The sequence below is a fragment of the Zootoca vivipara genome, chromosome 12 (assembly GCF_965207765.1).
Source record: "Zootoca vivipara chromosome 12, rZooViv2.hap1.1, whole genome shotgun sequence".
In the NCBI taxonomy this organism is placed as follows: domain Eukaryota; kingdom Metazoa; phylum Chordata; class Lepidosauria; order Squamata; family Lacertidae; genus Zootoca; species Zootoca vivipara.
Window position 1 is genome coordinate 32016598 of NC_142595.1, and position 23038 is coordinate 32039635.

Consider the following 23038-nt stretch of genomic DNA (forward strand, 5'->3'; position numbering starts at 1 on the left):
GTTCAGGAAACAGCTGGCTGCTTGTTCCCAGAAGTCCTGAATATAAAAATGTTCTTCTGCATGGGCAGGGTTCCTCATCTGAATGAATTTCTGGAAGCCAACTTGAAATGTGATGCATCCATCTTTGTTGAAGTTGCAAGAATTTCCTTAATGCTTCCTTAATCAAGCCCAAATGCATTAATTCACTAACCTACAGTTTTCTCATATATGTTTCACTTGGTTTTCCTGATTAGTTGCTCCCTGTTATTCAGTTCAGGCCTCAGTACAATGATGTAGCATTTAGGGAAAAAGATGCAACCCAGTAACCCAGCATTGGATGATAAGATGGAGAAGATCTCCACAGCCACCATGTATTTTCCTTTGGTGCTCAAGTACGTTGGGACAAAAGTCAGCCAAACACTGCAGAACACCAACATGCTGAAAGTGATAAATTTGGCCTCATTGAAACTGTCTGGCAACTTCCTGGCTAGGAAAGCCAAAATGAAGCTGACAATGGCCAAGGAACCCATGTAGCCTATGACACAGTAGAACATGAGAGCTGAACCCTCATTACATTCCAGTAGCATTTCTCCTGTCACTGAGTGCATGTCCATATGTGGGAATGGAGGGAAAGTACATAACCAAAGAGAACAAATGCCAGCTTGAAGAAAGGAGCCGGAGAGGACAATTGAATTTGCCATTCTCTTCCCCACCCATTTTCTCATTCTGGATCCTGGCTGGGTTGCCATGAATGCCAGAACCACGGTGATGGTTTTTGCCAAGGTGCTGGAAAGGGCCACAGAGAACATGATGCCAAAGGCTGTTTGTCGGAGAAGGCAGATGAACTTTCCAGGCTGTCCAATGAAGAGTAAGGAACAGAGGAAGCAAAGAAGGAGAGAGACGAGAAGGATGTAGGTGAGGGTCCTGTTGTTAGCTTTGACTATAGGAGTGTCCTTGTGCTTCACAAAAATTCCAAGTATTGAAGTTGTGATAAAGGAGAAGGAAATGGCTAAGATAGCTAAGGTGATCCCTAATGTTTCTTTGTAAGAGAGGTAGCTTACAGCTTTGGGAATGCATTGAGTTTGGTCCATATTGGGAAACTGGTCTTCTGGACATTTGACACAGGCATCCATATCTGAAAATAGAAAAGAGGTACTTTAAATACTTCTAGAAGTTGATCATCACCTATTTAAAGGGGAGGTCTGTGAGAATGAATTTCTAGGAGAAAGGGGTCCCTTAATATCAAAATCCTTTACAGTATTTTAATTTTATCTCCAGCAAAGAATACCATATTGTGAGGGACAGAACGTACAGGCAGGTCCCTCCCATCTTAAGCAGCAGCTCATCACCCAATGGGAGCGCTAGTGGGGAGGAAGAGATCTCCAGCGGAGATTCAGGAAGTGGTGTCCGAGGCTCAGGCAAGGTAGCGGAGCCCATGTCCAGTTTGGGAAGGGAAGTGGGAAGCAAAGGAAGAAGACCAGTCCCACCGACCCCGGAACTGAGGATGAAACAACGGGGGCGGAGATTCAGTATGCCGAGATTACTTTGCTGGAGGAAAACGCGCAAATCTCCATTCGGAGCTTCTGACCCTTAACGGACAACATGTACATAGTACTGCTCTGCACTGTAAATAATCAGCACTAAATAAAACGCCTGGAGGAGTCGTTACTCTAGAGTAGCCACCAACGCGCCTGTGACACATATGAAACTGCTTGACCATCTATGCTGTGCTGTGAGAATGATACCCACTTTTCTGACAGTGTTAGAAACTTACAAGGAATTTATGTAATTCACTTTAAAGACCAAAGAAGTAATTTTCATATGATAATTATCATTATTGTTTTTGTTTTTTTATTCTATTAATAATTTGTTATTGGTTTGGGTAGTACTGTTCTTATAGGCTATGTTCTGAAGGTAGAATGCCTAACCATCCTGTAAAAATGACTAATGATTGATTCAGTTTTCTCCCTGGATAGTAGACTGTTTTGAATCTCTATGTACATTGCCTTGAGTTCCCTTCTGATTACATGAGACAGGGAGGATACAAAGAGAAAGAAATAGGATTGGACAGGAATTTGCCAAACTCAGATTACAAAAGAGCCCAGGGGTGGCCCATGGCATTTCGCCACCTGAGGCAAATTGGGAGAGAGTTGCCAGTGACCACACCACCATTCCACACCACTGCAGGAATGTCCCCTCTCATGGAACTGTCATGAGCCAGGGCATTCAACAAGGAATTACTGCTCATCTCCTTCACACCAGGGTAGGGAAGTTGAGCAGTCACACTGTGTGTAGAAACACCCCACTCTCACCAGCAAGAGGGAGGATTCCACCAGCAGCAGAAGCAGTGTGGCAAGCTAATTTGATCTGGATGGATCATGATGTGAATCAAATCATCGGGGCTATTTCCTGGCTATTCAAAAAAACAGTTCTATATCCTAACCTCTAAAATTTGCAAAAGCCAATTTCTAAGTCCACATGGGCACATTTGCCCATCTGAGATGATATAAGAGAACAATGCAAAATGTTTTCCATGGGCAGTTATGTGCTAACTGCTACATCACAATGCTCTCTACTTCTTACAGTATGGCCACTGATGGAGTTCTCCTAATCTATCCATACATTAAGATTTGCTGGATGGCCTTTTTCAGTGATAGGATTAGCTGGGACACAGGAGATGGTCTCAGCCGTTATGGAACTCCCAGGAAAAGGGGTCCATTTTGCCTCCTTTAATATTGATGGGCATTTGTACTATCACATTTCTCTAGTTATTTTATGGTACCTTAGACTTGTATTTATTTATTAATTTTATTTTTAAATTTATACACTCCCTTTCACACAAGGAGCTGTAAAACCAACAATAAACTATGAGGGGATATCCCCACCCAACAGATTTAATATGATTTAAAAAATACTTTCTTACATTTATATCCCATTTTTCTCCCGCTGTTCATTGCAAGGTTGTATATATCAGGTCTCCAGTCTGTCCCCCATCCAGATACTGATCAGACCTAGAACTGCTTAGCTTCATCAAAATAGTGGCTATATGATCCTTAAGAGTCAAGACATAATTCCATCTGATGTACTTGATATTATATCTCCTACCTATCTGCTTAGAGATCATCCCTTCTGCACATGGAGCACAATCGTAGCAGCAAAATTTTTCTCCCTCCTTCTTTTTCCTGCTGTAGCCAGGATAGCAGTTGTCATTGCACACAGAAATAGGCAACACCTAATAATAATAATAATAATAATAATAATAATAATAATAATAATATGGTGATTAACAATAAGATACTTTTACTCTTCTATCATTCACTTCCCATCTGATTTGAATCAAGTGAGGGGGAGAGTGAGGAAACCCCATTAGGCTCAGATGCCTCTATTACTTTCTTCTGACCCTTTGGCACCAGCTTCTATCTGTTGCGAATCTATGGTCTGCAGTACAGACCCTTCTCTACTGAATTTCTGCTCGTGTCAGCAGTGTTGCAGTGTAAGAGGCAACAGGCTCATTTCCACATTCTTTATCACATGATCATGAATGTATCAGGGGATGAATAACTTAAGAATAAGTAGGGAATTGCTGATCTCTGTATTTTGGGCTGTTGACCCTGACATTAGAAGTGCCAGTTGTAATGAAAATGAAGCTGACCTGTTTGAGATCTTTGTTAGTGCTTGCATCAAATATGAGTCTAGATTTTTAAAAATCGCCAGAATCCTCTTCCAACTTGAAATGAAATGGGGGAGGATTGCTGGATCCCTTGGCTGACAGATTTTTGCATTCTTCTTCTTCTCCTACTTCTCCTTCCAAAGAATTCTCCTATTCTACATTATTTCACAAATATGTCCATTATATAAAGTTTTGGATTGATATTCTTCTCATTTACTTACTCAAGTGTTTACTGCTTTATATACATAAAAGTTAGATAACCTATCTTACCTGGTTAAAACTTGGATGCCATAGAATTTGGTCATCATTTATTCTTAACTCTTTTCCTAAAGGAGCCTGAGAATCCAGTCTTCCCACTTTTGCTCTAACCAGTGAGCCATTGGGAAAAATCCACCAGTTTGTTACATCAAAAGAAGCAACTAATTCTCCATTGTCATCAAAATGCACAGAATCTCCAACACTGTTATTGAATGTGATGTGCCTTAGAAAGGAATGCAGCTTTTAAAGAGAATATATGCAGAGATGTCACTAGATCTTGAAATTTATTCAATGGGTTTCACGGAGGACTTACTAATTTTTCAACAGTAAGTCGTTCTCATTAAATAACTCTATATTAGGACAATTATATAATCTATCAAGCAGTGCCTTTTCAAAATAAAGCAAGAAGGCAGGCATACAAATTGTAGCTAGAAATGAATTATGCAAATCTACAGCTCCCTTTACCTCTGGCCAAATGTAGAATAGTAATTACCTGCCATGATTGCACATTTGGAAATGCCAGTTCCCCTCCTTGCATAATCCTTCTACTCCTGGAGCTGCTTTTCTTTATGGCATGCAAAGCATGTGCCACAATGTAGACAGCGTTGTAGACATTGTAGCTGTGGCCAGTCATGTCCATTTCAAACAGAATTCCAGGAAGGCCCTCCAGCTTCTCGTCCCCAGTACAAGCTTTGCTGTTTTCCTCCTCTTGCTGTCCTTTAGAGATTTTGAATGAGCAGCTGAAGGCCTGCTCCCAGAAGAACTGGATGAAACCATCACCTTTTGCCCACAATGGCCTTAACTTGTGAATGAAATTGTGGAAGTCTAATAAATGACTTGAGGGAACTGTGAAGGATAAAGAACCATGAAAGGCTTGCATATCCCAATTCTTCTGTAGAGAGTGCGATGCAAAATCCCAGTGGGATGTAACAATCCACACTTTATTCAGAGGTGGCAGTGAGAATAAAGGTGCAGCAAACAGCAGCATTCTCAAAACCTGAAAAGATGGAGGCTCTCCATAAATAAAGAATACACTGGGATTTTCCATACTGGAGTTTGCCTCAAAGATTTTTGCATAGCTTTCAAAATGCTGCAAAGCAAAGTCTATCATCTCATCCACATAATTCCATTTGGGTATTCTTGTGACGAAGGCATAACAGATACCATGAATGGAAAGCAATGGCATCATTGTCTGTAAAAATCTATCTCCTCGATCATCATCTACAGACCCAAGTCCAATCCAGGTCCATCTGAAATGCTGAAGTAACCGCACAAGACCCATGTGCTGGTAGGCTTCATTGGGGACCATCTGGTATAGAAAAGGGAATAAACTTTGAACACCTTTTAGTGGCAGAAATGATCCATAAGTGAGCTGAAAAGTACAAGAGCAGAAGAGAATGTTAAATCATACACTTGTAGGAGGTCCTGAAGGTCTCTTTGAAGACCCCCTGTGAAGATCTCCCCAGTAATTGGTTTCATCATGACCTACCCTGAATCACTTGTTTCAGGCAGCATGTCTCTTCTTCTGAATATTTTATTTACTGCTGCATGCATGTCTACCTTCTACCATGCCAAATGAACTTGGCAGAGCACTCTTTGGTTAGGATGGTGCCCTGAAAGGCCATTGAACACTGCTGCCATGTTGCTAGAGCTCTCTCATCAATTATCACCATTGCTTGCTTAAGTTGTAGTAGCAGAGAACACAACAGTGATCCTGACTGAAGCTGGCAACATTGGGAGAGACATTAGGCTTCCAACAAGTCTGTGGTTTTCAGGAGGCCATTTCTCATGTTACAAAACAAAATGTCACAAAACCTTGCCATAGGATTGACAATATTTAGAGTAGCTTCACTGTAGCACTGGGAATACGTAGGAATGGAACAGATATAATATTCAGTTCCCATTTAAGCAGGGACCTACATAATGCTCATGTGCAAAACAACCTCAGAATGAAAAGATAGCAGCCTTTTGAAATTTTCCATTCTTTAATTTAGCAATGAAAATCACCAGCTGAGTGATATGTGCTAAAATGCATATGCAAAGGTATAGTGTGTGTTAGAATGCATATAATAGTGAAAATAACATAAAATACATAATAGGAGAGAATTGATTTTCAAAATAGTTTACATAGGGAACGTTGCAACCAGGCATATGTAGTCCACAGGAAAATGCTCACAGGAAATTTATTGAAAGGGTTGCTGAGATCAAGATAGTGTACAAGAGTTGTAAGAGCTCCATACACTCATGAAGAGAGCTTACCTGTGGAGTCTTGTGGATTGCTGAAATGATGGCCATGTTGGCAGAAATTTCAGACATGCACCCTCCAATGAGAGCTATCAGATTGTTCTGGTTGTCACACTTGAAGTTGGGGACAAACCTATGTCGTGCTGACAGAAGGCTTAAGGTAGCTTTATAGGTCATTCTTGCAGTGTAGTAGCTATTGAGGATGTGGAGTCCCAGAGAAATATTTGGTAAGATGTTGGGATTCTCATTGATCTCTTTGACAGCAAATGCAAAGGCCAGGATGTGCTGGTAGTTCTTCGGCACTGAACTGTAATCAGAGTTACATTCTGTTTAATAAAATAAGGACTGCAGCTACAATAAAACAGCATTTTAATTGTAAGCTTGTAAGACGGAGATGTATCGTAGCTTAGAATTATACAATACACTATTGAAATGCATAGCCATAAGCATGATATGAGCTACCACAAAGTGTAGACCTAAATGTTCAATCTGACCAAATTCCTCTCCGTACATATTGTACTCACTCCTATTTTGTACAAGAGCAGCAACTACCAACCTAAGCAGAAGGGACTTCACTATGATGTAATTGGGTTTTTTTTTTTGTTTCACATCAGTGGGGTCATGGAGGAAAGCTTATTAATGGTCTGTGAAGAACAATATAATGTAGAATGTAATAGATCTACCAACAATTTCCAACTGTTACTGGGAAACCACATTTCTCACATGAACAGTAAATAAATCACAATATTTCTTGACAATGCATTCTCAGTAATTATGAACTGAACATCTTACAAAGTGAGAGAGGGAAGAGGGAAGGTCTTACATAGGTTCATCAGTGATGGTCTGTGTACGCTGTTCCAGGAAAGAGAGGCTATCATAAAGAAAGAATATTTGAGAAACAATTCCACCGATGACAAGGTCCCCTGGCTGGTAAAATTCATGAGGAATAGGGAAGGGGTCGTCAAATATGCTGCAATTCATAAAATGTTTCCCACAAACAGTATGACACAACAGTATGAGGAGCAATGCGACTACTAGCATGATCCTGTTGCGAAAATGTTCCCCGCAAATTGAGATGCCCATTTTTCAATATGGCAAAGCAGGAATATGCAGCTGTCCTGTACAGGGATCAAACCTGAAACCTTGGCATTGTCAGCCCCAGATGGCTCTTCCTGGACTGATTTACTGATTGATCTGTTACATAACAATTTTTCTGTCCATTTAAATATATATCATTTCCCATCGGTATCCATAACCATATCCTGAGCTTTCTCCTCAATTTTTTCTCTAAAGCTGAGTGAGAAATATAAGCTCCTTCCCCTTTCTACAATCCTTATCTATAGATCTTCATCTCTAAGGATCAATTATTTTAATATGTATTTCAAAGGGAGGTGTTGTCCTGAGAGTTCTTCGTCTGCCCCCTACCCCACAAAAAAAGGAAATTAAGTCAAGGGTGTGTAGGTCAGTGTGATGGTGAATCGATACATAGCTAATGCCCAATTTCTTAACACTAAGAACTGGAAGATGAACTTGTGGAAACAAAGTGATGAGCTATACTCCTAGTATGATTTTTGCGATAGAATGGTGGCAGAAGCAGCTCATGGAAGCCCTCCTGACCCAACAAATGCATGACAGAGCAGTGCCTCTTCCTAGATCCAGTTTGCAGCATGAAGACTTTATAGCTTTTTCTTTTGGATATTCATTGTTATTCCTATTTATGGTCTCTAGGCATCAATTAAGTCAGAGGATGGAAACCAGTAATTTTGACAATGACAGGGATGTCTATAACTTCCCCAGTGAGTTGATAGACTTTGAAATTTCATCAAGCATGGTAAAAATACTACAAGTCTCTCCACCCCGAAAAAGTATTGTAATTCCTAAATTATACCATTCAGCCATCATGTTCTTACTGGGAAACTGCATGTGTTAAGGACAACAGAAGAATTAATTAGGCAATACAGATATTGTATGGGATTGTGGGTAGTTCAAGATTCACCATTGCCTTGGAATTGGATTGTTGTCAGTGGCAAAGGAATGGACTGAAGTCCCAGGTTTGTTTATTCAGTAGAAAAGACACGTGGATTCTGTGCAAGTGAAGTGATCATGCAATTGAAACTACAATTCAACAAGTAGCCAACTTGCAACCCATATTATCCAAATGGAATGATTCAAGACGAGAGCACAATGTGATTTAGGGATAACTTGAAGGGACCCAGGTGGCGGAAGTGACCCAGGTGGCGCTGTGGTTAAACCACTGAGCCTAGGGCTTGCTGATCTGAAAGTTGGCGGTTCGAATCCCTGTGACGGGGTGAGCTCCCGTTGCTTGGTCCCAGTTCCTGCCAACCTAGCAGTTCGAAAGCATGTCAAAGTGCAAGTAGATAAATAGGAACCGCTAGAGCGGGAAGGTAAACGGCTTTTCCATGTGCTGCTCTGGTTTGCCAGAAGCGGCTTTGTCATGCTGGCCACATGACCTGGAAGCTGTACGCCGGCTCCCTCGGCCAATAATGCGAGATGAGCGCGCAACCCCAGAGTCGGTCACGACTGGACCTAATGGTCAGGGGTCCCTTTACCTTTACCTTGGAGATATATATGACGGAGGTACAGCATTTTGGTGCTTGTTGAAACCTTTAATATTTAAACCTGAATGCATCTGCACTAAAACACAGACTTCTAAACAGGAACATATATTTAATTAAGGAAATAATTAATATTTAATTAAGGAACATAAAACGTATGCTGACATGCATGTTCTGACATGCAGCAACAGAGTAAGGGAAATAAAAGTTTGGCAGTAACCAGACGGGGTAGAGAATAGCAGGTTCAGTGACGAAGATGCAGCAGAGACCAGCACGGAAGGGTAGAGGAGCAGAGGACTGAAACAGGAGAGCCAACTGACCTCCAAACTCTGAAAGGGTTAACCTCTGACTCAGAGGAAGGGGAGGGAATTACACCAGTGTGGCTGGAGAATAAGAGGAGGGTAATAAAACTCCGCAATTTAGGTGTTGGAATTGAAGCCATAAATCATTGGCAGCAACTGACTGCGATGATTCAGACTGATTTACTGTGAACTCTTGTTGACTTGTACATATTGTAAAAAATCACTGAGCCATGGTCACTTCTGTTTGCGGAGGAGAGAGCACATACTAACATGACACGTGATATTGGTGGAGAACATAAAGTAATTGGCCGCTATAGACTATTATTAGAATGTATAGCACATTATATTAGAAATTATCAACAGTGCCTTCCATGCTGGATTGGGAGAAAGGATTTGACAAGGTTGGAGATTTACAGATTAAACTTGTTATGGGAGATATTTCCAAGAAATATGCAAAGTATATTGTAAACTATTTATTGCGACAGAGCCAAAAAAGAAGTTTCTAAACATTTGTTGAGAGATTATAAGGGAATAGTGGGAACCACCATGATCTTCTGCATGGGAAGGGTTCCTCATCAGATGGGACGTGAATGAATTTCTGAAAGCCAACTTGAAATGTGATGCACACATCTTAGTTGAAGTTGCAAGGATTTCCTTAATGTTTCCTTAATCAAGCCCAAATGCATTCATTCACTAACCTAACGTTTTCTCATATATGCTTCACTTGGTTTTCCTTATTAGTTGCTCCCTGTTATTCAGTTCAGGCCTCAGTACAATGATGTAGCATTTAGGGAAAAAGATGCAAGCCAGTAACCCAGCATTGGATGATAAGATGCAGAAGATCTCCACAGCCACCATGTATTTTCCTTTGGTGCTCAGGTACGTTGGGACAAAAGTCAGCCAAACACTGCAAAACACCAACATGCTGAAAGTGATAAATTTGGCCTCATTGAAACTGTCTGGCAACTTCCTGGCTAGGAAAGCCAAAATGAAGCTGACAATGGCCAAGGAACCCATGTAGCCTATGACATAGTAGAACATGATAGCTGAACCCTCATTACATTCCAGTAGCATTTCACCAGTCACTGAGTGCTTGTCCATATCTGGGAATGGAGGGAAAGTACATAACCAAAGAGAACAAATGCCAGCTTGAAGAAAGGAGCCGGAGAGGACAATTGAATTTGCCATTCTCTTCCCCACCCATTTTCTCATTCTGGATCCTGGCTGGGTTGCCATGAATGCCAGAACCACGGTGATGGTTTTTGCCAAGGTGCTGGAAAGGGCCACAGAGAACATGATGCCAAAGGCTGTTTGTCGGAGAAGGCAGATGACCTTCCCAGGCTGTCCAATGAAGAGTAAGGAACAGAGGAAGCAAAGAAGGAGAGAGACGAGAAGGATGTAGGTGAGGGTCCTATTGTTGGCTTTGACTATGGGAGTGTCCTTGTGCTTCACAAAAATTCCAAGTATTGAAGTTGTGATAAAGGCAAAGGAAATGGCTAAGATAGCTAAGGTGATCCCTAATGTTTCTTTGTAAGAGAGGTAGCTTACAGCTTTGGGAATGCATTGAGTTTGGTCCATATTGGGAAACTGGTCTTCTGGACATTTGACGCAGGCATCCATATCTGAAAATAGAAAAGAGCTACTTTAAATACTTCCAGAAGTTGATCATCACCTATTTAAAGGGGCGATCAGTGAGAATGAATTTCTAGGGGAAAGGGGTCCCTTAATATCAAAATCCTTGATGTTAATTTCATCTCAAGTAAATAATACCGTATGAAACTTCTCAACCATCTACAGGTGAAACTCGGAAAATTAGAATATCATCAAAAAGTGCATTTATTCAAGTAATGCAAGGTATTTATTATTATTATTATTATTATTATTATTATTATTATTATTATTATTATTATTACAAGTGCTTTCTTTTGGCAATTCCACAGTACTAAAACAAATCGTTACAACAAAAATAAACATCGCTGTTACATTTCCTTAATCACTTTCCATTTATAATTGACCTGCCTAACGACAAATAATTACAATTACAACAAATAAAGGCTTGACATATCTTGCTCTGCATGTCATGCATCTATCTCATATATTGGTTTCACCTTTTAAGTTGCATTACTGAAATAAATGCACCTTTCGACGATATTCTAATTTTTTTTAGTTTCACCTGTATGCTTTGCTGTGAGAACAATACTAATACCCACTAATCTGACAGTGTTTAAAACTTACAGGGCTAATTTACTTAAATCAATTTAAAGGCTAAAGAAGTAATTTTAATAGGAAAATCATCATTACTGTTGTTTTTCTTTCTTTCTATTAATAATTTGCTGCTGGTTTGGATAATGCTATTCTTATAGAGTATGGTATTAAGGGGGCGCAGGTGGTGCTGTGGGTTAAACCACAGAGCCTAGGGCTTGCCGATCAGAAGGTCAGCAGTTTGAATCCCTGCAACTGGGTGAGCTCCCATTGCTCGGTCCCTGCTCCTACCAATCTAGCAGTTCGAAAGCACGTCAAAGTGCAAGTAGATAAATAGGTACCGCTACAGCAGGAAGTTAAACGGCTTTTCCGTGTGCTGCTCTGGTTCGCCAGAAGCGGCTTTGTCATGCTGGCCACATGGCCTGGAAGCTGTACACCAGCTCCCTCGGCCAATAATGCGAGATGAGTGCCACAACCCCAGAGTCGGTCACGACTGGACCTAACGGTCATGGGTACCTTTACTTTTTACCTATGCTATGAAGGTACAATGCATAACCATCCTGTTAAAGTGACTGATGACTGATCCAGCTTTCTCACTGGATAGCAGACTGCTTGGAATCTCTTTGTACATTGCCTTGAGTTCTCTTCTGATTAGAGAAGAGAGTCAGTATACAATGAGAAAGAAATAGGATTGGAATAGGAATGTGCCAAACTCAGATTACAAAAGAGCCCAGGGTTGGCCCATGTCATTTTGCCACCTGCGGGGGGTTGGTGTGAGGTGGAATGGATGGGATGTTGCCTGCTCTAGATGGGGCTGCACTCCCTTTGAAGTGCAGTGAAGTGAAGTGGTTCACAGCTTGGGGATACTTCTGGATCCTTTGCTGTTCCTTGAGGCTCAGATGGCCTCAGTGGCTCAGATTGTCTTCCATCAGGTTTTGCTGGTGACCCAGCTGCACCCTTATCTGGGCTGGGATAGCCTAACAACTTGACTCATGAAACCCATATCATGGGAGGGACTTCTGCAGGCACTGTGTATTTCATGGTTAAAGTTAATATGAAAACACTTAGAGTTTCTGGGCAGCTCTGTGCTGCTACATCACAATGCTCTCTACTTCTTACAGTTTGGCCACTGATGGAGTTCTCCTAATCTTTCCATGCATTAAGATTTGCTGGAATTCCGTTTTCCATGATACGATTAGTTGGGACCCAGGAGATGGTCTCAGCAGTTATGGAACTCCCTGGAAAAGGGTGGTCCATTTTGCCTCCTTTAATTTTGATAGGCCTTTGTACTATCATATTTCTCTGGTTATTTTATGGTACATTAGACTTGTATTTATTTATTAATTATATTTTTACATTTAGATGTCCCCTTTCACCCAAGGAGCTGTAAAACTAACAATAAACTATGAGGGGATATCCCCCCCACCCCCTTCAAACAGCTTTAATATGAATTTTAAAATATATTCTTACATTTATATCCCTTTTTCCCCCACTGTGAAATGCAAGGTTGTATATATTGGGTCCCCAGTCTGTCCCCCATCCAGATACTGATCAGACCCAGAACTGCTTAGGTTCATCAAAGTAGTGGCTATATGTGCCTTAAGGGTCAAGACATACTTCCATATGATGTATTTGATATTATATCTCCTACCTATCTGCTTAGAGATCATCCCTTCTGCACATGGAGCACAATCGTAGCAGCAAAATTTTTCTCCCTCCTTCTTTTTCCTGCTGTAGCCAGGTTGGCAGTTGTCATTGCACACAGAAATAGGCAACACCTATACATAATTATAACATGGAGATTAGCAATAAGATATTTTCACACTTCTGTCGTCAACATTCCATCTGATTTGAATCATGTGAGGGTTAGAGTGAGAAAAACCTGGTAGGCCCAGATGCCTCTGTCACTTTCTTCTGACCCCCTTTCACTAATTTCTATATGTTTCAAATCTGAAGTCTTCAGTAGAGACCCTTCTCTGTTGAAATTTTGTTCATGTCAGCAGTGTTGCATCAGCGGCATATGATTAAGAATGATGCATGGGTAGAAAAGGCTCCTTACTGCTAGCATTGAGAACCCAGAATGTAAGCAGAGCCAGCAGGCTCATTCCCACACTCTTCCTCACAGAATCAAAAAAAGCACCAGGGGATGAAAACCTAAGAACAAGTAGAGATTTGCTGATCTCCATATTGCGGGTGGTTGACCTTGACATTACAAATGCCATTTGTAATCACAATGAACGCAAGCCGTTTGGAAGGCAACCTGAGATCTTTGTAAGTGCTTGCATCAAATATGACTCAAGCTTTATGAACAACAGACTCCTCTTCCATCTTGAAATGAAATTGGTAACGAGAGGATTGCTGGATTCCTTGGCTGACACATGCTTTGCATTCCTCTCCTCCTTCTAGTCCTTCTTTTTCCAAAAAATTCTCCTAATACGGTATTCCACATTTATTTCACATATATGTACATTATATACAGTTTCGGATCGATATTGTTCGCATTTACATAGTCGTGTTCGCTGCTTTATATACTTATACCGGTAAGTCAGCTAACCTATCTTACCTGGTTAAAACTTGGATGCCATAGAATTTGGTCATCATTAATTATTAACTCTTTTCCGAAAGGAGCCTGAGGATCCAGTCTTCCCACTTTTGCTCTAACAAAATGCATGGTAACCCATCCTGTTCCCATGAACCGCCCCCCTGCTACTGTTCAAGTAGCAGCACTATAGTCCTTTGAGAGGAAAAAATATTATAGTGGGTCAAGTGAGGGAATCTGTACCTGATGTAAGTCTACTCAAAAAAATGATGATGTGTGAAAACACCCATCCATGAATCTATCCTTCTCAATAGCATTTCCAGTGAAATATGTCAATAAGAGTTGGAGAAAGAAGAGATGAACTTAGAGTCTTTCATTTCCCCCCTGCCTCCTGCTTAGTTGCTGCCTCGTGTTCATCTCAGGCCTCAACACAATTATGTAGCATTTAGGGGAAAAGATGCAACCCAGTAAGCCAGCACTAGAGGACAAGATGGAGAAGATCTCCACAGCTACCATGTATTTTCCTTTAGTGCTCAGGTAGGTTGGAACAAAAGACAACCAAACACTGCAAAACACCAACATGCTGAAAGTGATAAATTTGGCCTCATTGAAAGTGTCAGGTAACTTTCTGGCAAAGAAAGCCATAATGAAGCTCACAATGGATAGGATGCCCATATACCCGAAGGCACAATAAAGCATGGTAGCTGAGCCCTCATTACATTCCAATATCATTTCCCCACTCAATGAGTGTATATCTATATCTGGGAATGGAGGGGAAGTACTTAACCATAAAGTACAAATACCAGCTTGAATAAAGGAGCAGGCAAGGACAATAAAATTAGATAATCCTTTCCCCACCCATTTCCTCATCTTGCTTCCAGGTTTGGTTGCTATGAAAGCCAGGACCACAGTGATGGTCTTTGTCAGTACAGAGGAAAGGGCCAAAGAGAAGATGATGCCAAAAGCTGTTTGTCGGAGAAGGCAGGTCACCTTTCCAGGCTGTCCAATGAAGAGAAAGGAGCAAAGGAAGCAAAGGAGTAGGGATACAAGGAGGATGTAGGTGAGGGTCCTGTTGTTGGCTTTGACAATGGGAGTGTCCTTATATTTCACAAAAGTCCCAAGTACTAATGTTGTGATCAGAGAGAAAGAAATGGCCAGGATAACTAGGAGGATCCCTAAGTCTTCTTTGTAAGAGAGGTAGCTTATAACCCTGGGGATGCATCGAGTTTGGTCGTTGTTGGGATGCTGGTCTGCTTGACAACTGACACAGTTATCCATGTCTGAAATAAAAGGAAGATGTTAAGTAGTTTTGGGTGTAGCCAGATAGAATGCATCTTTCTGCTTTTTTGCAGTTCTGCATTGTGACTTAGCTGATGTGCTTACTATTTTTAAGACATTTTTAAGGCACAAGCCTTTCTTTCTCAGTTTTGCTCTAATCTACAATGCTGGCAATAATAATACTAATTTCTCTTGCAGGGTGGCTATAAGAGTTCTGTGGTGTTTTCTGTGGCAGTACTTCAAGCACTCACAAAGTACTTTTCACATGCCAAGAATCACTACAGCTATAAATTAGGATGTAAGGAGACAGTGATTATAGTTCCATTTTGTGTTCTTTGTAATCAGCTCTGTTTCTGTTCTACTACAGTTCAACTTCTGTTAGTATCTTTGTTATTTGTGTTGTATAATTAGTTAATTAAGTACATAATTTCAATGCATTTCAATAGAAGATAAATGCCGAAAACAATGTAATTATTTAAATAATGTTTGCAGACCAAAAGCCATCCAAATTAGTGATCATTAGTACTTCTTGTGGAAACTCACATCTCAAAAGCTACTAGGGGAATAGACAGCAATGTATTTTTTTTAAAAAATACAATAATAGCATTGAAAAGGAAGCTGAATCCTTCTAGGAATTCTACGTGCCAAAATACCAATGGACCAGAAGAGACTATTTATGTATGTGAGCACTGCTGTTCGGATGTTACTAGCCCAGAGATGGGAGAAGACATAGCCCCTACCAGAGAAGAATGGCAAATTAAACTGATGGATTATGCTGAAATGGCAAAAATGACCGGGAGAATTAGAATCCAGGAAGACCAAAATTTTAATAAGGAATGGGGAAAATATATAATTTAACTTAAAAGTCATTGTAAACAAAATTATTAGTAGGATTGGAATGACACTTGTAGTTTTATGTTGGACTATGGTTGTAATGGAGATTTAATAGAAGTGGATTAATAGGAAGAAAAAAAGTTAGCATAAGGACCCACAAAGGGAAGGAAGGAGGTCCATGGGAATTTATGGAATTCTCTTTTTGTTTTGGTTGTTTGACAATGGTTTGTAAATCTCAAAATCTGAAAACTAAATAAATTTATTTTAAAAAAAGGAAAAAGGAGATAAAAGGAAGCTGAAACATTGTTGTTAGCCTCCACACAGAGACAGTGGTTGCAGCTACAGCCAACCATTATCACAGTTTCTGGACTAGTATCAAAAAGGTGAAGAGAACAAAACTTTCTGAACATTACTGAATACCATGTAGTCTGCTCATCTTAACCTACCTATGCAATATGATTCGTTGGTGGGTATCTCACTGGGGATCTGGCTCTAGGCATACAATAGGTTGGGAGCCAGGAGAGATCTTTCTCCGTGGCAATTGAGACCAGATATGTTTTTTGTTTGTTTTTGGACAGACATTTGACTTATAAAATTGCTGGTGCTGTTTTATGATTCCCTTTTCTTTTCTTTTCTTTATTTAAATTTATTCTTCCACAGTTATATATCCCACCATTCACTCAAGTAGTTAACCCAGGCAGCCTAAGGCAGCACATACCGTGTTTCTCTGAAAATGAGACATCCCCTGAAAATAAGCCACTGTGTTTTGTTTTGTTTTTTGAGGAAAAATAAATATAAGACGGTGTCTTGTTTTTGGAGAAACACAGTGTAGTTGGTCCTAATTCATCTTCACCATTTTATGTGGTTGATTAGAAAAATCTGTATTGAGAATTATATTTTTGTATATTCAATGAATCACTCTCTCCCCAAAATAAATACATGAATAAATAAACTAGTAGGTCTTGTTAATGAAATTTGCTTATCTCTTTATATGATGACTCCTACCCTTCTGGTAAGAAATCTTCCCTTCTGGACATTGAGAACAATCATAGCAGCAAAATTTCTCGCCCTCTTTCTTTTTCCTGCTGTAGCCAGGATAGCAATTATCATTGCACACTGAAATAGGAAGCACCTGTACAGAATTTTATAAAAGATATCAGCAATAAGAGATTAGCTCCTTTAAATCATTCTCCTCCAACATAGTGTGTGTGTGTGTGTGTGTGTGTGTGTGTGTGTGTGTGTGTGTGTGTGTGTGTGTCCATGAATCCAAGGCCCCAGATGTCACACACATGCCACCCATTTCTGTAGCTCAATATATACAGGACTTTTAAAAAAAAGTTCTAACTTGCATTAGCAGCCTACATGGGTAGAATTGACTGTCAGTCATTAGGATGTGGAAGTAATTGGAATGGTCAACAAGGAATGGGTGCACCAAATGAGCTCCTTCCCACTCATCATGTGATTTTAATTGTGTGGGGGCAGTTAAATAGGGTTGGTGAATGCTTCCTCACATAGCTGAGCAGCAAAATAATCTTTAATCAGAATTAATCTTTTTTTATTTTTATAAACTCAAGTATCTGCAGTTACAACAAACCTGATTAAAGCATGGATGCCATGTAATTTGGTCATCGTTAATGGTTAACTGTTTGGCTGGAGGAACCTGAGGTTTCAGACTTCCAACTTTCATTCTAACCACTGAGCCGTTAGGGAAGATCATCCAGTTTGTAACATCAAAAGCAGTAACTAATTCTCTATTTTCATCGAAGTACACGCTGTCCCCAGCACTGTTGTTGAATACAATGTGCTTTAGAAAGTGATGGACCTAGATTGAAAGAAATATTAACAAAGGGACAACTAGGTCTTGAAATTAATTGTGTGAGATTCACAGCAACCTGTTTAAGCTTCCCCCTCTCTTTTTGCTCTCCTGCTCTAATGGAAAATATATTTGTGGACTTAATGCTTTACAGTATATGATCATTGACCTCTGTTTGCTCCATGATAATATAACACTATTCCATGTTACTGTCGGTACTTTTCAAAGTGTGAAAAGCTGGTAAAATATAAGGAAAACAGAAAAACAAATTTGTTAGAATTGTTTTATGCAGGTCAGCACCTGCTTTTTAGCTCTGTCTCAAAATTCACTCAGAAAGAATGGAAAAATGAATGCTGTAAACAGTATTGAATTACCTGCCATGGTTGCACCTTTTGGAATGCATATTTTCTTCCATCTACCATTCTTCTGTGTCTGGAATAGGATTTGTATAGGTCATGCAAAGCATGTGCCACAGCATAGACAGCATTGTAGACATTGTAGCTGTGGCCAACCATGTTCATTTCAAACAAAATTCCAGGAAGGCTCTCCAGTTTCTCCTCCCCTGTGCAGGTTTTCTTTTCTTCCACTTTATTTTCCTTAGGCATTTTTAATGAGCAGTTGAATGTCTGTTCCCAGAAGTCCTGGATAAAACCATCGTATTTTGACCAGGAAGGTTTTACCATCTGAATGAACCTTTGGAATCCTACTGGCTGATTTGAGTGCACCGTGAAGGATATAGAACCATGGAAGGCTTGTATATCCCATATCTTTTGAACAGAGAGTGATTCAAAATCCCAGTGGGAAGTTACAACCCACACTTTGCCCAGAGGTGGCAGTTTGAAGAACGGTGCTAGAAACAGCAACAGTCTCAAGCCTTGAAAAGAAGGAGGTTCTCCATATACAAAGTACACATTGGCTTTTCTATCGAAGAGCACTTCATAATATTCCCATTGCTGTAAAACCCTGTTTAGAATTTCATCTAGGTAATTCCATTTTGGCAATCTTACTATGAAGTCAGAACAGATACCATTCTGGGAAAGCATTGGCACAATTGTCTGTAAAAACCTGTCCCCTCTGTCATCATCCACAGCCAAGAGCCCGATCCACGTCCATCCAAAATGCTGAAGTAACTGCACAATTCCCATATGCTGGTAGGTTTCATTTGGGACCATCTGGTACAAAAATGGAAATAGCCTTTTGACACCTTGTACTGGCAAAAATGATCCGTAAGTTAGCTAAAATAAAATATAAACTTATTTTTATGATGGAAAAATAGTGAGTGTTAAATCATTAACTCATAGTAGGGGGAAGTGGGGCACATTCTCCAATACAGAGCCAAAAGATCTTAAATGTATGGCTTCCTAGACCTCTGGTAAGGGAGAATACCTCTATTGTTCCATTGCTGAATGTTCATTTCCATTCATAAATCCTGCTAATCAGTTCCATTGTTGAACTTCTCTAGTGTCCAATGAACTTTAGTCATGTCTCTAATGTTGGTTTCAGCCTATTTTAGCCTGTGTAATTTTGTAATGGGATTCAGTAATTTATTGTTGTATTTTAATGATTTTCTTGGTGTACTGTATCCTAAAGTAAACATGGAAAACTGCATCTAATACCCCCAAGGAGGTGCTGCGACGTAATGTTAAATAACTGAGTATTTTAACATAGAAACTATGGTTCCATTAAAGCAAACTAAACTTTTATTGACTCTTTTCCAATTGCTGACTTAGGTTTTGACTTTTCTCAGCAAATGTAATTATGATACGATTTGCATACATACTACTGCTATCAGACATCCTACATCCTGTAGCTGTACATCTGATTCTTTTACTTAAATAAAGTGCTTTCTGTTGCTTGAATTTAATTTTCTATATAATATCCTTCACATCAACAAAATAATAATAATAATGATGATGATGATGTTATTTCTGCCTTCATTGATGTTAACAATTCTCACAGTCTTGCAGCATGTGCCACCGTTCATCTAAGCCAGGGGTCCCAAAACTAAGGCCCGGGGGCCGGATGCGGACCAATTGCCTTCTAAATCTGGCCCACAGACGGTCCGGGAATCAGCATGTTTTTACATGAGTAGAATGTGTCCTTTTATTTAAAATGCATCTCTGGGTTATTTGTGGGGCATAGGAATTTGTTCATTTTTTTCTTCAAAATATAGTCCGGCCCCCCACAAGGTCTGAGGGACAGTGGACCGGCCCCCTGCTGAAAAAGTTTGCTGACCCCTGATCTAAGCCATTGATAAAAATGTCGACAAGCTCATTCGAGTCTTTTTATGAGCACTTTTGAATACTATTTTCCAATTATCTGTGAATCAGCACAATAAATAAATAAAATCAATATGTTGGTCTGGTTTGTGTGTCTCAGTAAGCCAACATATGGCTGATTTATGTGTGTGATCCTGGAGAGGAACTCAGTTCTGCCTTCCTCCTCTCCTGAATTTTAACCCCAAGGTGGAACAACAGCTATGCCATCCTTGCCAGCTTTGCTTGGTATGCCTTGCAAACACACCCATTGTCCTCAAGCCCATATTTAACCAGTTTTCTACCCAAGATATATTTGTGATAGATATCAAATGCTCATTTGATATCAAGATGATGTTCCATAGCTGTTAAATTCCCATACCCCCATTCATGGAGCTAACCTGTGGAGTCTTCTGGCTTGCTAAAATGATTGCAGTATTGACAGAGATCTCAGAGATGCATCCTCCAATGACAGCTATCAGATTGTTCTGGTGGTGGCACTTGAAATTCGGGAGAAACCTATGCTGTGTGGAAAGCAAGCTTAGGGTGGCCTTATAGGTCATCCTTCCAGTGTAGTAGCTATTGAGAATTTGGAACCCCAGAGAGATGTTTGATAAGATGTGGGGGTTCTCATTTATCTCTTTGACAGCAAATGCTAAGGCCAGGATGTGTTGATAGTTCTTAGGAGTTGAACTGCAATAAGAGTTAACAGCATTTTAATAAAACAACAGCAACAGCAATGAAAAAATGCAGGTGTAATCTTTGTCATCACTCAGCTGTATGCTTCCCAATTTGAAAACCATAGACAGTAATAGGTCAAGTTAAAATAAAGTAAGAGGTTTAAGTAAATTATTCACCCCATGAAAAACTAAATCCTCAAAATAGTGTAGGATTATTCTTGTGCTGTTCCTAAATTTACTGGAGTGAATCCCTTTACTGCCAACAGTAAAACCTAACTCTAGATAAAGTAAACAGACAGATGTGGCAGTTAGAATTTGCTCTTAGTTATTTAAAAGCAAAGTCTAAATGATGAAACTCATACTGTGATACTCCTTTCATTTTTTTATCACTTACCCCACTGAGAAACTTTGTGCAAACTCTTTCAATGAAACAAGAAATACGCAAAAAAATATGTACAATTTATATGAAGTCAGCTGAAGGAACTAGAAAGGTGGGAACAGACCATGCAAACTGCAGAGCTGTAAACAATATGAAGAAAGAAACATGGCAAAGTTTCTTTCAGTAGTCATATGAATCAAAGATCAGCATACCCATGACTAAACAAATAACACTTCGGTCTCCCTTCCCTGGGAGACATTCCCTGTATGTCTCTGTATTTTATTCTGAATCCATGTTATGGCCCATTGGATCGCAATAAAGATTATTATATTACTGTATTTCTAAAAGAAACAAACACTGAAAAAATAATAAAATTAAATATTAAAAAGAACTGAGGAGTGGAAGTGCAGTGGAGGAGGCAACAATGGAGGCCAAGGATGAGAGGGAAGAAAGTGTGGGAAGAACAGGTATGACAAAGTTATAGAAAGGCATAATTCATGATTTGGTTATTCTTCAGGAATCCTATAAAAATACACAGAATCCACTCATTGCAAAGGACTTTTGGAAGAAAACATACTAGCATTTATGCCTAGCAAAGCCACACAGAAGGTGGTAGGAGATGAAAATTAACAAGTAGAAAAGTTGCAGGAATGTCACCAATCTCATGACAGAAAGAAAATGAACTGTTATTTAAGCATATTTCCCCATAATGTTGCATCTCTAGATATTTGAACATATTACAGAATGAGAGAGAACAAGGAAACGGTGCCTTACATAGGTTCACCAATAGTGATTTTTGTAGGCTGTTCCACGAAAGAGGGGTTGTTATAGAGAAAGAAGACTTGAGAAACAATCCCGCCAATGAGAAGGTCTCCTGGCTGGTAAAATTTATGAGAAATAGGGAAGAGATCATCGTATATGCTGCAATTTATAGAATATGTCCTGCACACTGTGTGACAGAGCAGTACAAGCAATAACATCACCACCAGCATGATTTTGTTGACAAAATACCCCCTCCCAACACAGTTTTCCATTTTTTCCAACTATAGCATTAAATGTAGATGATAGCAATGTTATTATGGCCTCTTTTGAATGGCGGATGATGTTCTTACTGATGTGTAGCTTATCCTCTTACATAATCAGGGCACCCATGCCATAGGTTTATAATTAATTTATGTTCCCTGATCCTCAGTTTCCCTGAACCACATGTTCTCATTGGGTTGGATTCCCACAGATTAAGTTAGTTGATGTTAGCTCCAATCGAAATCAATGGAATTTAAGTTAGGGTATGACTGTTGAATTCAATGGAAGTCATACTTAACAGGTGAGTTAGTTTGGATCCAATGCTTTATCTCCTTACTTTATTTTATAAGAATGTGCGATACAAAGATAGATATCATATACAGCTATTCAGCTATAAATATCAATGCTTTGCTTTGGTGTGCTTTATAATTTTTTTAAAAAAATGTGCTTTATAGCTCTTTCAATGTCCAGTCGTTTGTCACAAAGTCCATATGTGACAGTGGTAAGGCAATGTGCAGGGATGTTAATTAATACCCAGTCAAGGTACAGTTTTTCACAATAAGAATCTGGAAAGTGTAAAATTCACTGGGCAAGAAGAAAGCTTGGCAGAGCCCTGCCTATCCCTGGCTTCATTTCTGAAAAGTGTATGTTTTGTAGCTTTTTTCAAACACTGATTGCCAAGTTTGCTATGGGGAAACCAGCAAGTAATTTACTATAATAGCTATTATTAACAATCTCAAATGTGCTGTTTGCTTTTGAAGTTGCATTATGCATAAAAGATGAAGGGGTTTAAAAATGAATCTTGTTGCTTCTGCACAGAGCTAGAATTAAATTCACTTACAAATCATTCTAGTGATGTCGGGGTGGGGGGTGGAGCTTTCATTTTCTAAATAATATGGAGCTAATTACTTGGTTTGTGCACTTTGTACGGCTGCCAAGAATGGAACAGAAATATGTGATCTAAATTAGGATACAGCCATACGTAACAATATCTGAGGGCACCCAT

The 23038-nt window shown here is 39.7% G+C and overlaps 4 protein-coding genes across 4 annotated transcripts; all 4 read right to left on the reverse strand.

The window, feature by feature from the left end:
- Positions 1-212: 212 nt before the first annotated feature.
- On the reverse strand, positions 213-8801 carry LOC118094728 (vomeronasal type-2 receptor 26-like). Its single transcript, XM_088654685.1, has 5 exons — positions 8728-8801; positions 6167-6458; positions 3920-4147; positions 3085-3211; positions 213-1114 (listed from the first exon to the last, which is right to left on the reverse strand). The coding sequence occupies exons 1-5, from the start codon at positions 8799-8801 to the stop codon at positions 213-215; spliced, it is 1623 nt and encodes a 540-aa protein (XP_088510811.1).
- Positions 8802-9749: 948 nt separating this feature from the next.
- On the reverse strand, positions 9750-19679 carry LOC118094729 (vomeronasal type-2 receptor 26-like). Its single transcript, XM_035135340.3, has 6 exons — positions 19653-19679; positions 18070-18930; positions 17543-17704; positions 13795-13860; positions 12883-13009; positions 9750-10651 (listed from the first exon to the last, which is right to left on the reverse strand). Exons 1-6 carry the CDS (start codon positions 19677-19679, stop codon positions 9750-9752), a joined length of 2145 nt encoding a protein of 714 aa, XP_034991231.3.
- LOC148683950 (vomeronasal type-2 receptor 26-like) lies at positions 14134-17005 on the reverse strand. The gene is made up of 2 exons (XM_088655690.1): positions 16888-17005; positions 14134-15050 (listed from the first exon to the last, which is right to left on the reverse strand). Exon 2 carries the CDS (start codon positions 15046-15048, stop codon positions 14134-14136), a length of 915 nt encoding a protein of 304 aa, XP_088511816.1. The 5' UTR covers positions 15049-15050; positions 16888-17005.
- Positions 19680-20318: 639 nt separating the features above from the next.
- LOC148683951 (vomeronasal type-2 receptor 26-like) lies at positions 20319-22043 on the reverse strand. The gene is made up of 2 exons (XM_088654686.1): positions 21784-22043; positions 20319-20643 (listed from the first exon to the last, which is right to left on the reverse strand). Exons 1-2 carry the CDS (start codon positions 22041-22043, stop codon positions 20319-20321), a joined length of 585 nt encoding a protein of 194 aa, XP_088510812.1.
- Between the last annotated feature and the right edge of the window lie 995 nt (positions 22044-23038).

Bases quoted from the DNA above. Each gene is read 5' to 3' on its own strand.
- LOC118094728 (XM_088654685.1), bottom strand. From the start codon at position 8,801: ATGCATTCAGGTTTAAATATTAAAGGTTTCAACAAGCACCAAAATGCT. The intron at 6,459-8,727 runs GTAAAGGTAAAG...CTCTGATTACAG, and splicing joins CCGTCATATATATCTCCAAG to TTCAGTGCCGAAGAACTACC. The intron at 1,115-3,084 runs GTAGGAGATATA...TTCTATTTTCAG, and splicing joins GATGATCTCTAAGCAGATAG to ATATGGATGCCTGTGTCAAA.
- LOC118094729 (XM_035135340.3), bottom strand. From the start codon at position 19,679: ATGAACGGTGGCACATGCTGCAAGACT. The intron at 18,931-19,652 runs GTGAGAATTGTT...ATTTTATTTTAG, and splicing joins GTGGCACATGCTGCAAGACT to CTAACTTACGGATCATTTTT. The intron at 13,010-13,794 runs GTAAGATAGGTT...AATTATGTATAG, and splicing joins GGCATCCAAGTTTTAACCAG to GTGTTGCCTATTTCTGTGTG.
- LOC148683951 (XM_088654686.1), bottom strand. From the start codon at position 22,043: ATGGAAAACTGTGTTGGGAGGGGGTATTTTGTCAACAAAATCATGCTG. The intron at 20,644-21,783 runs GTAAGGCACCGT...CTCTTATTGCAG, and splicing joins ATCACTATTGGTGAACCTAT to TTCAACTCCTAAGAACTATC.
- LOC148683950 (XM_088655690.1), bottom strand. From the start codon at position 15,048: ATGGATAACTGTGTCAGTTGTCAAGCAGACCAGCATCCCAACAACGAC.